The sequence below is a fragment of the Tamandua tetradactyla genome, chromosome 10, assembly GCF_023851605.1.
Source record: "Tamandua tetradactyla isolate mTamTet1 chromosome 10, mTamTet1.pri, whole genome shotgun sequence".
NCBI lineage: Eukaryota > Metazoa > Chordata > Mammalia > Pilosa > Myrmecophagidae > Tamandua > Tamandua tetradactyla.
The window spans coordinates 97,340,893-97,357,250 of NC_135336.1; the positions used below are offsets into that span (position 1 = coordinate 97,340,893).

The 16,358-nt window shown below is 42.0% G+C and overlaps 1 protein-coding gene and 1 long non-coding RNA gene across 2 annotated transcripts in view; one reads left to right on the forward strand and one right to left on the reverse strand.

Annotated features, from left to right (window-relative positions):
• The window catches only part of DSCAM (DS cell adhesion molecule), a 696,179-nt gene that overhangs the window by 33,328 nt on the left and 646,493 nt on the right, over nt 1-16,358 (reverse strand). Inside the window, exon 27 of the mRNA XM_077118949.1 lies at nt 2,355-2,385. Coding sequence (XP_076975064.1) covers nt 2,355-2,385 — 31 coding nt within the window. The remainder of the gene's footprint in view (nt 1-2,354; nt 2,386-16,358) is intronic.
• Nucleotides 1-16,358, forward strand: part of LOC143648663 (uncharacterized) — a 45,360-nt gene that overhangs the window by 21,500 nt on the left and 7,502 nt on the right. The window lies entirely within an intron of this gene.

The window sequence follows — 16,358 nt, forward strand, 5'->3', positions numbered from 1 at the left end:
AAGCATTGCTTTTACCTCTTAGCTAATCCTAGGTAAGTTCACCAATTTGAGGAACTTGGAAATTCTCTTCATTTTCAGTCACTTTCACCTTTGAGAGGAAAACCACCTTAACCATCTTAAGTGGTAGTAATTGCTGGTTTTAATGTTCCTAATTTCATGTTGGCGATTGACATCTGGAAACACCATGATTAATGCTTGCTCTTGTCCACAGGTGGTCTTTCAACCACAGTAATTGCTCTATTAATGAAGAGGAAGCACTCAGGTCTTGCTCTGTGGCTAATAAGAAGGGGCAGGGATGAGCTTCAGAATGTCCAGAGAATACCCAAACGATAACTAGGCCAATGTTGCATATGTCAGAAAATCTGGGCAGAGGCATGGTGTATGGTTTAGGTGGGGATGGGTTGGTGGCGAGGTGGGGAAGAGGGTTACCCTGGTGGGCAAAAGGCATCTCTAGGGGGGACTGCACTTGGCTACAGGCAAACCTTATAATGTGCCCAGTGTGGCCAGGACATTTTCTAGACAAGTCAGAAAACCAAAGCATACCATGAAATCTCCTGATTTTTAAATGCCTTCAACTAATTCATATTTTTCATGAGAAAAACCACTTCAGTTAGCAGATCAGTTACTACAAATAGAGGAAGTCTAGCTTGTCTATTGTTTTCTAGATGTTTTATCATAAGGCCTACTGCACACATTTTCACACATAATCAGATGTCTGCCTTGCATGTGAGCACAAAGTTGTCCTAACACTTGCTTAACAAACACACACACACTTTCATAAAAGCTTACACTTAAGGCATTCCACATAGTGTCTGATACAAGTCTGATTTAGTGTGATTGGATATGCATTACAAAGACATTTTGCAGCTGTTTGCATATCTTTGCCTCTCTTCTTACTTCCAAACTCCTATTTCCAACTGTCTATTGATCCACCTCCGGTGGATGCCTAGAAAGCCTTCCAAATTCACAATGGCCAAAACTTATCTTTCCATTGCCCACTTCCAGAAAAAAAAAAAGAGCTGGTAACCCTGCCTCTGTCTTCCTAATCTCAGCAAATGGCACCAGGGCTCACCCTAATTTCTCATGCTAAATATTTCCACATCCCTTAGCCACAACAAATTGTTTTAAGACACAATATGGCCAACCCAGCACATCTGTGGGAAATGTATTCTTAGCACCAATGGTATTTGACCTGTGCCTTCAGTTTTCAAAGACGCTGGTGATTTGGGGCATGGGCTCCTCTGTGAAAAATACGAGTTCTAATTTTACATGCAAAGATGGGGTGGGGGAAGCAAAAGTCAACTGAGGGTGGGTGTGGGGTTGGGGAGAGAACTTATATCCCCCCATCTTCTTCCCACACCTTCCCAGGCCTAAAATGACAGCATCAAGGTCACCATCATGGCCCCTCATATTTCCCTTGCCTGTCTCCTAGATTCTAAATATCCTTCATTCACATTTTGTTGTATCATCGCATAGAAAAGGTTTCAAAATGCAAATATATGGGTGAGGTAGCCAACAATTAATCTGTATGTGGAAATGACTAATACAGGGGTACTTCAGTTTGAAGAAGGAGACAGGACAGCAGAAGGAAAATGAGTACTGGAAGGAAGGGGGCTGGATAGCAGATAGAGTTTGAGGACATCAAAGGAATCTGCTTTTCTCTTCACATCTGCCTACCGCAAGCGAAGGGTGCACGGCTGTCTTCTGCAGCTGTCATCACTCACTTCATTATTTGACAACCATTATTCATTCATCTATTCAACAATTAAGAACTAAGCCACTCCACACTGGTTACTCCTAACATGACTGCAAAGTATGCAGGCTAGAACCTGCAGAATCTGTCAGTCAATAGGTACTGCAGCAAAAGTCAGGGGATGCCCTAAGGAGGGCTGTGCATGTGCTGGGAGAGCCAAGGGCAAGGGGACTCACTCTGGAGGTGGGCAACAGGTGCTTGTTGCTTAGTTGTTGAAAAGCACAGTGCACAACGCATTCCTTTTTGTGGCTTCCTTTTGGCTAACTGTGTCAGCAAGAAGTCTTGATTTCAAAGGTGGTATATTTGATTGGAAGCAAAATCAAAGCCATTTACGTATAATATGCCTCCTTCTTCCTAGATTAATAGAGCTCCCTCGGTTCTATGCATGCTACATATGATATATATAGAAATAGCTCATTGGGTATCTATATATCCAATTAGGACTTACATGTTTATTTTGGTAAGATGAATGGAAATTATATATTGAAAAGAAAATGTGTTTTCGATTTCAGACTGTCATGATTAAAATAAAAGAAACCACCAAGGCAATCTTCAAATTGTTCTATTAAACATGATTCTGGATGCTAGGTCTTGTCCTTACCTCATGAGCATTTCAGCTAAACTCTTTGCATCTGGGGAAAGAAAATTAATGTTAGTACATGATAAATAGCTCATTAACATTTGTGACAAGTATTCTAGAGTGTCAGAAGACAACAGCCATTTTTAAATGTAATTGTACACCAGATCACTACTAATATCCTAGAGTTTTATGGATTTGTTATTTCTTCTACATGGGATTCTCATATCTTTTTTATTACAAAGAGATAGCATAAATATTCAGGGGCCATAAAACTTTTCAGAGACCTATTAAGAGTTTTATTACAATCTATTTATATGTCACTTCTAGAAAATCCAATTTTATTTTCGATCATCAGAAAATGAGCATTTTGAAAGTAACTCATTCATGTAGTACAAATCCCACTCTTTTTTATTAACAAAAGCTCAGAATTAAAAAGCTTATGACTGGAGGTTACTTAAAAATGGCATTATTATAAAACTTTGAGTCCCTCAGGTGGGTCAAAAAATTGGATAAATGGTATATTATTATATCTAGAAACTTAGCTGTTTATTTCAAATTCATATATAAAATTTTTCTCTTTCTTTCTGAGAGAACATTGTTTAACAAGGCCTGGTTACTGCCCCTGACAAAAGAAATCCTACCTTAAATGATGTAGTAAAAAAACAAAAACTCTCTTGTTTTGAAGCATTGCTTTGAAATTTTCATTTTCCTTAAAACAGCGTTTATGCTTTTTTACACATTTCATCTTGGCAAAGGTGAATGTTTTCTTTCTTAGAACACAAAAGCTCCCCACCCCTTTTATTTCTGTCTTAAAAGTGTTGATGTTAACTGCACTGTTCAATGAATGGAGTGGAATTCACTATTCAGGAATGGGCTCAGCCGATTGTGTGATTGGCTTTGTAATGAAGAAACTACATATGTAGAACATTTTCATCGCATTCTATTAGGGACTGACATTTAAATGCAATCATTTTCATGTTGGGGAAGAGCAAGCTGTGTTTGAGGTGTGTGGACAGTCAGAGGGACACCCACAGTGAGGGGAGGGGGCACCCACCACATAAGCCAAAGCCCAGGTCTTCAGGGGCTCGTGCCCATCTGCCTGGGGAACTTGAAGCTGGGCCCTGGGCCGTGCGCAGATGGGTTTAGTCTGGGAAATGAACCAGGTCCCATTCAACCCACCCACGTGGGGAAGCAAAGAAAGCAAAACAGTATTTAATTCCCTACTTCACATCTCTATATTTATCTGCAAAGACAAAGTAAATATTATGATGAGCTTGGACTCTTACTGAATGATTTAACACTTAAAAAGTAAATATATATATATATATATTAAATGTCAGAAGCTTGGGATTAATTGGCTCCATGTAACCACCAAACTGTGGCTAGTATAATACTCAACTAAAGAGGAGAAACATTCCAAGGAGTAAACATGTTGCTTCAGTTCACAAGCTGTGTGATAGGCTCAATGTCTTCAGAATTAACCTGCTTTTCTCAGTCTGCCTGTCATTACTATTCATGTTTATTTTCTTGAAGTCATGCCTCACAGATTTTTCTTCTATGATTTTTTCCTATCTAGGACATAGTAAGCACTTTCAGTGTCCAATGAGTAAGACAGAGCTTTCCTCCAAGGCTGGCCTGCTTCTGACTGCAGATTTGTTTATAGTTAACAAGATCTCCCTTGGCATTAAGCTGTACCACTGGCTTAGGAGTGCCAATCCATTTTTTTATTACATTTATTTTTCTTTATCATCACAATCAACTTTGTGTGTGTGTGAAAAATAGCATATATTCAAAAAAGCAAAAAACTTCAAAGCACATTGCAAGAATTAGTTGTAGAACAGATTTCAGAGTTTAGTATGGGTTACAATTCCACAATTTTAGGTTTTTACTTCTAGCTGCTCTAAGAAACTGGAGACTAAAAGAGATATCAATATAATGATTCAGCACTCATACTCATTTGTTAAACTCCAATTTCTCTGTATAACTCCAACATCACCTTTGATCTTTCTCCCACTCTTTAGGGGTATATTTGGGCTATGCCCATTCTAGCTTTTTCATGTTGGATGTTGGAAGGAACTGTCAATAATATGGGATAGGGAGATAGAACTGGGTGATGTTCTGGAGAGGCTGGGCCCTCTGCATTTCAAGAATGGTCCAGGGACCCATCTAGAGGTTGTAAGTTTCTGGAAAGTTACCCTAGTGCATGGAACCTTTGTAGAATCTTATATAATGCCCTTGGTGTTCTTTAGAACTGGATGGAATGGTCCTGATTGGGTTTGGCAGGCTATGGTAGGTAGCAATGTCTAACTGAAGCTTGCCTAAGTGTGACCTCCTGAGTAGCCTCTCAACTCTATTTGAACTCTCTCAGTCACTGACACCTTATTTGTTTCACTTCTTTTCCCCCTTTTGGTCAGGATAGAATTGCTGATCCCATGGTGCCAGAGCCAGGGTCATCCCTGGGAGTCATCCTAACCCATTTCTTCAACCCATCCCTATGCCCAGTATTTTCACAGTGTATCCTTTGTCTTTTTCTCTTATCTGCTGTTGCCTACTTCTGAGTTCACGTGAAGTCATTAAAAGATCAAGAATGGAAATTTCTGTCTTCTTCTGTCAGTTAACTTGTGAGTAAGCAGAGAAAGGCTCATGGAATTTTAAGTTCGGTGGTTGTCTTTGGACTGCACAGTCGGCATCAGGGAGTGTCTTCATGGAGTGTGCCATGGGCAGGCTGGGGTATATCATGAGCACTTTCTTGGAGTCTGGGTTGGGCTGGCTACCTTAGGACTGTTAGCCTCTGTCTCTCTAATATCATTCTTTGCCTGGGAATTATTATGCCCATTTCAGAACTGAAGAAACTGGGATCAGATAATTTTATCCGATTGTTGTGGCCAGTGGGGGGATTCCTATCCATGGTCTGCTGCTTCAAATTCTCTGTTTACCACTATCCTCAAGGTCCTTTATAGAATGGAACCAAGTCATATCCTCAGGAGATCCAAAGGAGTGGATGGCTCGTGCCAGTAGATGGAGGAGATGCTCCAAGAAGAGCTCCCCCTCTGGCTGGCAAGTCTGGGGCCAGTCTGGAATGACATGTGAGATGGACCCCCCCATAAAGAAAGCATAGGGCTCAGGAGCTTAAACATGCATGGGAAGTGTGCTCAACAACAGAAAATTAGTGTGCACTGGGACTAGCCATCCATTCACAAGAAACTGGGTAGAGAATTTGGCAGGGTCATAGTGATGGGCTGGGCTGTCAGGGCATGCTGGGTGGTTAGCTAAGGAGAAGTGACTTTGGATTGCAGGCTGTACCTGTGAGCTTTTCTACAGGTCAGGGGTGGGGAGCAGTGGAAGAGGAGGGCAGAGTCGGTGGTGGGTGGGTGTGGGTGCTATAAACAAGCCTGTACAGGCACGCCAGAGTGGCCGAGGTCAGAATGGGCAGCTTGTGGCAGTGGTCTGGGCCCAACTCAGTACAACAGATTACAGCCTGCCATGAAAGCAGAGGCAAGGGGGCTGATGCCAGAAGGAGAAGGGATTTGCAAGCGCTGGAGACTAATGGGGTGTAGATGGGGCTGGGGAGAGAAAGTCAGGGTGCCCAAGGAAATGGAAAGATTTGGGATAGCAAGGCCTGGGTTTATGATAGCATGAGTGGCAGAAACTGGATTCACAGATGACCTGGAGCTGGAGATTTGGAAGGAAAACCTAAGTGTTTGGTTTCAGACACACTGGATTTAAGTTGAGACAGGAGACATGTCAGGCTTGAAATGGATGCTCCCTCATATTCATGGAAAGGGAGGGTAGAGAGATGGAGATGATGCAATTTCAGACACCCTTTGTTTAGGGGAGAGAAGAGCATCTTGGACAAGTTAAAAACAAAACCAAACAAATGGTCATGGAATTGTAGAATTGGAAGGAGCATTAAAAGACTTTTCCAAGCCACTTCCTAATAAACGCTGGCATTCTTCCATGGTGTCTTTGGTGGATCTTAAATGAGCTTTGCCTGCATGGGGCCAGGGATTGCTCCAGTGAAGGGGTGACTCCATGCCAGGTAAATCACCAGCTCCACTCCCCATTTGGAACCACTGATCAATCTGCTGGAATCTCCCAGAGGCCCTTTGCTTTCTTCTAAGAGCTTTGTGGCTGGTCTTCCCATGCCAGCATTCAACCCTCAGATTAACGCCCCCATGGCTGGGAAGTCCCTGCATCCTCAAGTCAGCTCTAACTAGGTCACACCTTGCTGCCCACAGAGCTCATGGACACAAAGGACCAGCTGCATGCTGGACCCAAGGGGTCTTTCCAAGCTCTGTTGCCTCTTAATTCTGACCTCTATCTCTCTCTCTCTGAGTCATTTCCTGCAGAGACCCACCCCCATGAATTTGCTTCTGTGCTCCCTTGGCCTACAAGGCCCTCCTCTGTCTCTACCACTTCAAGCAAGCGCAACCTGCTCTGTGTACACTCCACGCCCAGTAGGCAAAGTTGAACTTCAGTCTTCCTGGGTGCCCTGCTCTCTGCATCTGCTTCCGGCACAGGCCTTCTCACCGTGCACTGGAACTATCTGTGCTCACAACAGTCTCTGCCAGCTGTGAGCTTCCTGAATAGAGCCTGGAGCACTTCACTTTGCTTTCCAGGCACAGCCTAGTGCCCTGCATACAGGAAAATTAAACAAAGGCTCCCTGAGGATACATTAATTGTGAGAAACGTCTTCCTTCTCTTGTGCTGAAATCCCTTGATGCAGTTTCCACCTGCTCCTAATGACAATATCTTCTGGAACTTCTATAAGCCACTCAGATATTCCCACATGGCTTCCAAGTCCTTGTTGGGTCTTGGATTCTCTTTTTCAAGTTAAATGCTCTAATTTTCCCCACCTTTCCTCATATGACACAATTTCAGGATAATTCCCTACCTGGGGCTCTTTTCTATGAAAAACTGTGATTTCTTACTGTCCTTTATTAAATGGGGGTGGTGAGCATGGAAACTGGTGCTCTTTTTATATTCTCTGTCTCACACAGCGGTGAGAACACACTGCTCCTTACGGGTTGCGAATGAATTTTTACCACTTACACAGAAGACTTTACCTTCATCCCTAATAAATGTCACCTTCTTGGTGTTGCCTTTCAACATTTCTGAAAATCTACCTTCTTCCCTCTAAAACATTTGCTTTCCCACCTGGAATTGTGCCACTGTAAAAAATCAGGTCAGCCTGCCAGTGTTTTCAGCTACAGCCTGGAGTTCCCTGACACCTGTCAGTCCTGTCAAAACACAAATGGGGTTCTTCCTGGCTTCTGGTGATCCCTCCGCTCTCCTCATCACTCACAAACCACCTGTTGGTGAGCACCTATAATCATCCATACTTCAAACTCATTTTATTTTCATTCTATATTTTGTAGAATCTATTGTTGCAAATGGATACAGTATGAAACTATCTTCTAGCCCTCTTTGCAGCATTTAGCAGTCTTAGCACATTTTGTCTTTTGATACTCCTCACTTCCATGATTTCCACATCACTAGACTGTCCTTGGGCTATTTCTCCATCACTTCCCAATCCTGAAGCCTGAGGAAGGAGCACAGACGCAAGGATGGTGGCACAGAAGTAGCCCAGTTTCTAGGGAAGGTGTCACAAAATCTGAAGGTCAAACTGAGCTGAAATTTGTGGAAACAGTGGCAGGCAACACGAAAGGCTATCTAGCTGTGTTTGAACAAGAAGAAGAACAAGACTTGGGAGGATGTTCGCATTTAACAGATACCAAGCAAAAAGAAGAAGCAGCCAATATCTGCTTTGCTTTGATATGCACCAGGAGAAGTATTTATTTGTAAAGAACTAAACGAAAAGAAAAGGAAAAGAGAGAGACACGGAAATGGGAGTAAAGAGAGAGAAAGAGAGAGGGGAAGGCAGGAAGACAAAAAGAAAAAGAAAGGAGGGAAGGAAGGGAGAATGAGGAAAGGAAGAAAAGTAAGACTAGGAATGTTTGAGAAAATCATCAGAGCCCCCGATTAAGATGATTTATTCTTTCAGTACCTACTAGGTACTAGTCATTATGGGAGAAGGGGGTATAAAATGGAAGTCATGGGGGTGGGTCTCTGCAGGAAATGACTCAGAGAGAGAGAGATAGAGGTCAGAATTAAGAGGCAACAGAGCTTGGAAAGACCCCTTGGGTCCAGCATGCAGCTGGTCCTTTGTGTCCATGAGCTCTGTGGGCAGCAAGGTGTGACCTAGTTAGAGCTGACTTGAGGATGCAGGGACTTCCCAGCCATGGGGGCGTTAATCTGAGGGTTGAATGCTGGCATGGGAAGACCAGCCACAAAGCTCTTAGAAGAAAGCAAAGGGCCTCTGGGAGATTCCAGCAGATTGATCAGTGGTTCCAAATGGGGAGTGGAGCTGGTGATTTACCTGGCATGGAGTCACCCCTTCACTGGAGCAATCCCTGCTGATAGGAGAGGCAAATTATATTTACAAAGTAATTTACATATTACTATGATGCAAGTTACAAATAATAAACATAATGTAGGCACCCATAAATGCCATGATAATCCAATGAGGGGGCTGACTTTTTGTCATAGGAAGATAAGGGAAGGTGTCACGGGGTTCCAATCTCTAGACCCCAAAGGTGAATGTCTTAGGGTTCTGAACAAAAGTTTTTGATATATAACCCCAAGTCTTTGTGGGTAATCTGTGAACAGCCAAAGGCAAGGTCAATTTGGTGATTAGAAGGTGATATGCTTTTAAGAGAGCAGTTCCATCCGAGTGGTGGTGCTGGAAGTGAACCCGTGAGGACTTAGGAGTGGGTGAAATGGAATGCAGCTGAGTGCAAAACACTCTTTCAAGAATGTAGTGGTGAAGGGTTCTTCTGTCTAGAAGGACAGTAGCTTGAAGATATACAAACTAGAAGGGAAACACATATTTATTTTCAGGTAGTGAAAGCCTAATGGGTAGTGCTAATTGTGGGAAAAGATGAATAAATCAAGTATTTTTGATGGACAAAATAAAACAAAAAATTAGTTATTGATACTGTATCAGTACATCTACTAATTCTATGTTTCAATGATACCTTTCTAAGGTGACTTACTATTGACAGAGCAGTCTATGTCTTTCAATATTTCAAAGTCTGAGGACGCTCCCCAGAAAGAAGGCTGGGAACAGCAATCTGGCTCTGCCTCTTGTTCTATCACATCTTGGATGTGATTTTGGACAAGTTCCCTGGTGGCACAGTCTTTCTGGCTTTGGTTTTCATGGCAGAAAAGTAAGCATAATAATAGTATGAAGTGTATACTTGACCTATTTGCACAGTGATTGAGAAACTAAAAGAAGATCGTGCATACAATGTGCTATGGAAAAGGGAGAAGAGCTTTAAAATGGAAACTGTTAGTCTTGTTTTGATGAGTACATAGCTCAATGAGTCATTGGGAAGGAGCACCCCAGGTCTGATTTGGAGTATCCCAGCTTGGTCTTGCTCAATCCCCTTTTGCTTTCGAGGGACCTTGTCTCCTTGCCTGAAGGTGTGTATCACTGAGGCACACATACCATGTGGCAGCAGGGAGACTGCACACCAAGTCCCCAAGTACTGCAGTTGGGCAAGTCTTGCTTTAAGTTACCTTGTGTTTTGTATATCCAAATCTTTCTTCTTCTTTTTTTTTAAAGAGGAATCATATTAATAGCCACATGACTATAATTTCAATTTCTGAACTTCTAGCAAAGGAAAATGGAATATGCTTAGGTGAATATCTCAGTTGGGCAGTCACTTGCACAGATTTTATCTTGCTTTATTATCTGTTATCTATCAAAAGCTTTTGTTCGAAGGCTCCCTTGCAATAATTCCTGCTTCTTTGTGGAACTGAAATGGGTCTTTTAAAGTAACCAGCTTTGTAAGGGCTATAAACCTATACTTAAGTTTTTACAAGGTCACAGATAGGGCCTTCAAACATCAGCATGCTCAAATGAAAGCTGATTTAAAACCAAAAGCCATACTTCCTTGCCATCTGAGAAAATAAAAGGGCAAAAATGGGCAAAACAGAATTCCTAGGATGGGAGTAGGGCCAGAGCCAGGGCTGGCCCTAATTCTCCCTCCCGACTGCCCACTCCAGCCCACTACTCTCCCAGGGCTCTTTGCTCCCAATTCCCAGAGGTAGAAACATTTTCCTACTTCGTTCAGCCACATTGAATTTGGAGTTTTTGAAAGGGTAATTTTGTTAAGAAACTAAGGCTTACAAGAAAATAGAAAGCATAGTACTGAAACAGAGAACAGGCATCTGATCCTAGCTTAACCACAATTTGCTCATTTATTAGCTTTGTGATGAAACCATTAGGGTGTACACTCCATTTTTTTTTCCATTAACAAATACCATGCTTCTTGTGTGCACATGGGCTCTATGTATTTTAGGTCTATGCTGAGAGTCATTGGACACCTGAATACACACTTCTCTTCCTTTAGATGATTAAGTTCAAGTTACCTTTCCATCTTATAAGTGAAGATAGCTTTTAGCTCAATTGCAGAGCAGAGAATTGGTTCAGAAAATGGCAATGCTTTCTCATGATCCACCCTTTAAATTGTGCCTCTGTGGAATTCTGAGCACAGATTCTCTCTGGGATTGATCTTCTGGAATTGATCAGTTGTATTATATTAAGTCATTCCAAATAATGTTTAAAGAAGTACATATGCTTCCCAAGGGAAAGAGGGCATTTTGCCACAGAAGCAGGTCAAATTTTATACAACCTGCTGATTTTTATCTTTAGTTTATTTGAAGTTAGTGGGGGTAAATTTTTGGCTTGACGCTATTGGTTGACCCATGCTGGTTGGTGTCAAGATAATCCTGTATCCTCTTGGGTAAAGTCATACTAAGGCAGGAAGCTTTTAGCAACATTGAAGTTGATTACCAGATATAGGTATCAAATTTTTATAATGTCAGAGCTGTTGGATTCTTGGGCCCAGCCAGTGACTATATAGACTTTGCACTTCAAAAGGGTGAGTAGGAGAAAAACCAGGGCATCACTGGAAGCCAAATGTGGCTTCTGAACCCCTGGATAAGATTATAGACTTTAAAAAAAATGTAGCACTTGCAGACAATTTAGTCTTTAAGAGGTCACTATGGTCTAAAATTAGTAAAGTACTCAGGAAGGAAGAATATAGGTTGGCTAAATTGCTTGAGTCCCATTTTCTTTCTTTCTTTCTTCTTCTTTTTAAATTTCACATAAAAAGTTATATTCACTGAACTAGGTTGCTTATCTATACAGTAAAACTTACCCTGCTTATAAATATTCTAGTAGTTTCTAGTAATCAAGCAATGTCTTGCAGTTGACTTTAAATAGTGAATCTAAAAATATCCTTATGATATTTTTCTCTAATTCAAAATTTGTTATTTCCATTTTTCATCCTGATGGGTGGTTGCTCAAGCAACCCCAACATGGTTCTAGAAACTCATTTCTTATTTTGGACAATAAAAATATTGTTTGAGAGGCAATGCTCTCTGTAGAAACTGAACTATATTTGAACTCACTCTAACACCAGCATAGAATCTGCGTCTTATGTGGGTCAGGTTGTAATTGGGTGATCTACTGATGAACTCTGATGTTTAATAAAAAAGCCTCTATTACATTAAACTCTGTGATTGTGCTTTCCCTCCATAAGTGAGTTGGAAACATTTGAGGTCATTAATTAATGTGTCAGCAGCTCTGTAGAGCTAATAGACAAAGGTATTTCTGGGTCAAGGCCTGGCTTTTCCTTGATTCCTACTTTATGTCCCAAATCACTTACTCTGTTCTTCTATGACAGCACTTATCACAGTTGTAGAAAGATGAGTATCCTTCCTCAGCCTTTTTACCACCACCACTAGAGTGTCAGCTTCTCTAGGGCTGGGGCTGGACTCAGTCATTTTCTTTTCTCTCCAGGACCTGGCCTAACATGACACATGATAGATAATCAACAACAGCTTGTTGAATTGAATGTATATCAAAGTGTCCACATGAAAACTTTCCATTAGGAAGCGTTATGGAATCAAATCCCAAGTCCTCTGCATCCTCACTGCCCACTTGACAGAGTCTTAATTCATGCAGCCCTTATGAAACACCTGCCAGATGCAGGATGCCAGACATCTTTGTCTTGTGGCAAGCTGCTCCCTGGAATTCATCACTCCATAGCATCACCCATGAATACAGGCTTTCTGCCCTGGCACTTAATTCTTCTGACTTGAAAGCTTTGTGTTGGCTTGAACTTTTCTTCAGCTCAAAGAAAACAAAGAATACTTGTGGGGAAAGAAGGACCATGCTCTCTGATGTGATGTATTGCTTTGTTCACCAAGCCAAACTATCACACTCCAGTGTCTAGGAGGAGAGATGTCAATGATAAAAACGCCAGGCCCAGGGTATTTTCTGAATAGAGCCTGTAATAGACACAGTGCTAGAAAAACAGAACCCTCAAGAGATATCTGTAAATATGAGATTTATAAAAGTGTCTCATGTAACTGTGGGGATGCAAGAGTCCAAAATCAGCAGGGTAGCCTGCGAGGCTGCCAACTCTGATGAGGTTCCACAATAAGCTCTACAGGAGAGGCTGGTTGGCTGAAGAAAGAGTGAGAATTTTCTTTCCCATTAAAAGTCTTCAATTGATTGAATCAAGCCCAACTGACTGGATTATCCTATGTGTGGAAGGCATGCCCTTAGTCAACCATAGATGTAATCTGTCACAGATGCAATCAACTTCCTCATGGTTTAATCAACTAGTCATGAAATATTCTTGCAGTAATGGATAGGCCAGGGTTTTTCTGACCAGACAACTGGGCACCATCACCTGGCTAAGAGGACACCTGAACCTAACCATTACAGTCCACCTCTTGTCAATATGGCAGCTATACAAATCAACTTAAACCATACTTAATCTCTAAATAGAACACAATAACAGACATATATTTCACCTAACAATACTCAACTGTCCTGCATACAACCAAAAACACACTAAATCTCTCCAGAATAGGATGCAAGCCCTTAGGTAACATTCACTCTTAAACTTGATATCCTATAACTTAAATACTATAACATAAACAATACAATTTACGTCATATGATAAGAAGAAAACAAGATGTTTGCTTTATGTATAAATGCAGATATACTCATAACAAAACAAGGAGGAAATATTCTTACCATGCAGCCCTCATTCCTGTAACTGGTTATGTAGTCATAGTTCATACTTATCACTACTTTCTTCCACTACTCACTCCACGGTCCCTTTACCTTCAGCAAGCACTTCAGCTGGCCGTGGTTCTCTGCTCTGGGTGGGCTGACCAAAACCTTCATTCCTGAAGTTTCTGGGCTGTTGGTAGTCTCCAATGGATTAGGTTGTTGTAGTTTTTCATTGACTTTAATCACAGGGCATGGTAGAACTAGGAGAAACCCTAGGGGATCTCCTGTATTCCAGGAAAACTCTTCTTTACCTGCAGTCCTATTTCCCCTTGATAGTCAGGATCAATCACCCTGGCCGGTACAGTAATCCCCTCCTTTGCCTGTTGATTCTAAGGCATGAGAAGCCCAAAGTGGACAGGGGGCAGTTTTAACTTCTACTTCGATGGAATCATTGTTTTTTTCTCCTGATAGGAACACTCATCCTTTTGAAATTAAGACCTGTAGACCAGCAGAGCATAAGGTCGTAAGGACAGGAAGCAAAAATTTTTCTAGTGGATCACTAGGGGTGATAGGGGGTGGTACCAATCTCATTTTCACCCCTCAATTTTCTACCAAGGCTCAGGACCAGGCCAAAAGCTGTTTTCTCAAAAGTACAGTAGTGTCTGTAGAGGATGGTAAGGCTTTACTACAAAATCCTAAGGGCCTGCAAAGGGTGCAGACAGCATCTCTACTTGCCACCGACACTTCCAGCACCATTGGATCTGCTGGATCCTACGGCCCAAGTGGCAGAGTAGCTTGCACAGCAACTTGAACCTGTTGCAAACATCATCTTGTTCCAGTTCCCACTCAAAGCTAGGACCTTTTCTGGTCACTCGGTAAATGGGTGGAGGAGCACACACAAATGAGGAACACATTGTTCCAAACTCCAAAGTGGCCCACTAGGTGTGGTGCTTCTTTTTTGGTCGTAGGAGGGACCAGATGCAATAGCTTATCCTTTACCTCAGGAGGGATATCTCAACATAACTCACACCACTGGATTCCTAGAAATTTCACTGAGCTGGAGGGCCCCTGTTTTTTGTAGGATTTATCTCCTATCCCCACACATACAAATTTCTTACCAATAAGTCTAAAGCAGTTGCTACTTCTTCCTCAGTATGTTCAATCAACATGATATTGTCAATATAACGGACCAGTTTGATGTCTTGTGGGAGGGAGAAATGATCAAAGTTCCAGGGGACAAGATTATGACTTAGGGGTAAAGAGTTGATACACCCCTGAGGTATGACAGTGAAGGTATACCGCTGGCTTTGCCAGCTGAACACAAACTGTTTCTGGTGGTCTTTACTAATAGCTACTGTGAAAAAAGTATTTGCCAAATCAGTAGCTGCATACCAGGCACCAAGCGATATGCTGATTTGCTCAAGCAATGATACCACATCTGGGACAGCAGCTGCAATTGGAGTCACCACCTGGTCAAGTATACAATAATCCATTGCCATCCTCCAAGACCCTTCTGTTTTCTACACAGCCCAAATAGGAGAGTGGGATGGGAATGTAGTGGGAATTACCACCCCTGCATCCTTCAAGTCCTTAAGAGTGGCACTAATCTCTGTTATCCCTCCAGGAATCCAGTATTGTTTCTGATCCACTATTTTGCTAGGTGGCGGCAGTTCTATGGCTTCCACTTAGTCTTCCCTACCATAATAGCTCTCACTCTACTAGTCAGACAACCGGTGTGGGGATTCTGCCAGTTGCTGAGCATTCGATTTCAATTATGCGTTCCAGAACTGGAGAAATAACCACAGAATGGGTCCTGGGACCCACTGGACTCAATGTGAGATGGACCTGAGCTAAAATTCCATTATCACCTGATCTCTCTAAGCCCCTACTCTGACTGGTGGACCAGAGTGACATTCTGTGTCTCCTGGAATTAGTGTTACTTCTGAGCTAGTATCTAGTAATCATGAGATAGCAGATCATTTCCTTTTCCCCAGTGTGCAGTGATTCTGGCTAAAGGCTATAGGTCTCTTTGGGAAAGGCTGGGAGGAAGGTTAATGAGTGTAAATTTGGGACAGTGTAACAGGATCTTACCCCAAGGAAACCTGGCCCTCCCCTCTTTCAAGGGGCTCTAAGTCTGTGAACTATCTCAAGTCTGGGAATCGATTAAGGAGTCATGACTCTGTGTTTTGAAATTCAAGTTAGACTTCTGTTCACTTGACCTAGAATTCTTCTGCTTCTATAGCTCAAACAAGAATTTAATAGACAGCCTATCTATTTTAATTCTAGGTACCCCTTGATCTATTAGTCAACACCATAAATCTCTGCAAGTCAGATTATTTTGACTGCTACTTTGAGTCTGCTATCCATTATTGTAGCCACATCTACCTTGTCTACAGCAATTAACTGTTGCTACATGACTTCTGCCAGCTCAGGAACCCATCATCCCCATTGTGTCGAAGGATTCCAGCTCAGTGACAGAAGTTCCCACAATATTATCTGACCCAGAGAGAAGGGCAACTACAGAGATCTTCAGGGACTACGGAGCTAGTCTTACAAATTTCTTCCTCAAAGTCCTGCTAAAAGTTGTGTCCTCTGGACATTCCTGGGGCGTATGAGCAGGCTTTCCATGATAAATCCATGCTAACATTTTAACTTCTCTAAGCCTTTGGATTTGCTCATTTACATTATACCAGGGCAGTTCTGGCATTTCAACCTCAGGTAATGTTGGTCAACTTTTGAGCCGTGTTTCAATCAACCACTCAAGCAAACTGCTAACACCCTTTCTAACCTCTAGAGCTACAACACTGAATGTAGAATCTCTGCAGAGTGGGCCCATATAAACAAATTCAGTCTGATTCAACTTTATATTCCTTCCACCATTATCCTTCACCCTAATATCCATTCCCACATATATTCTCCTGATTTCT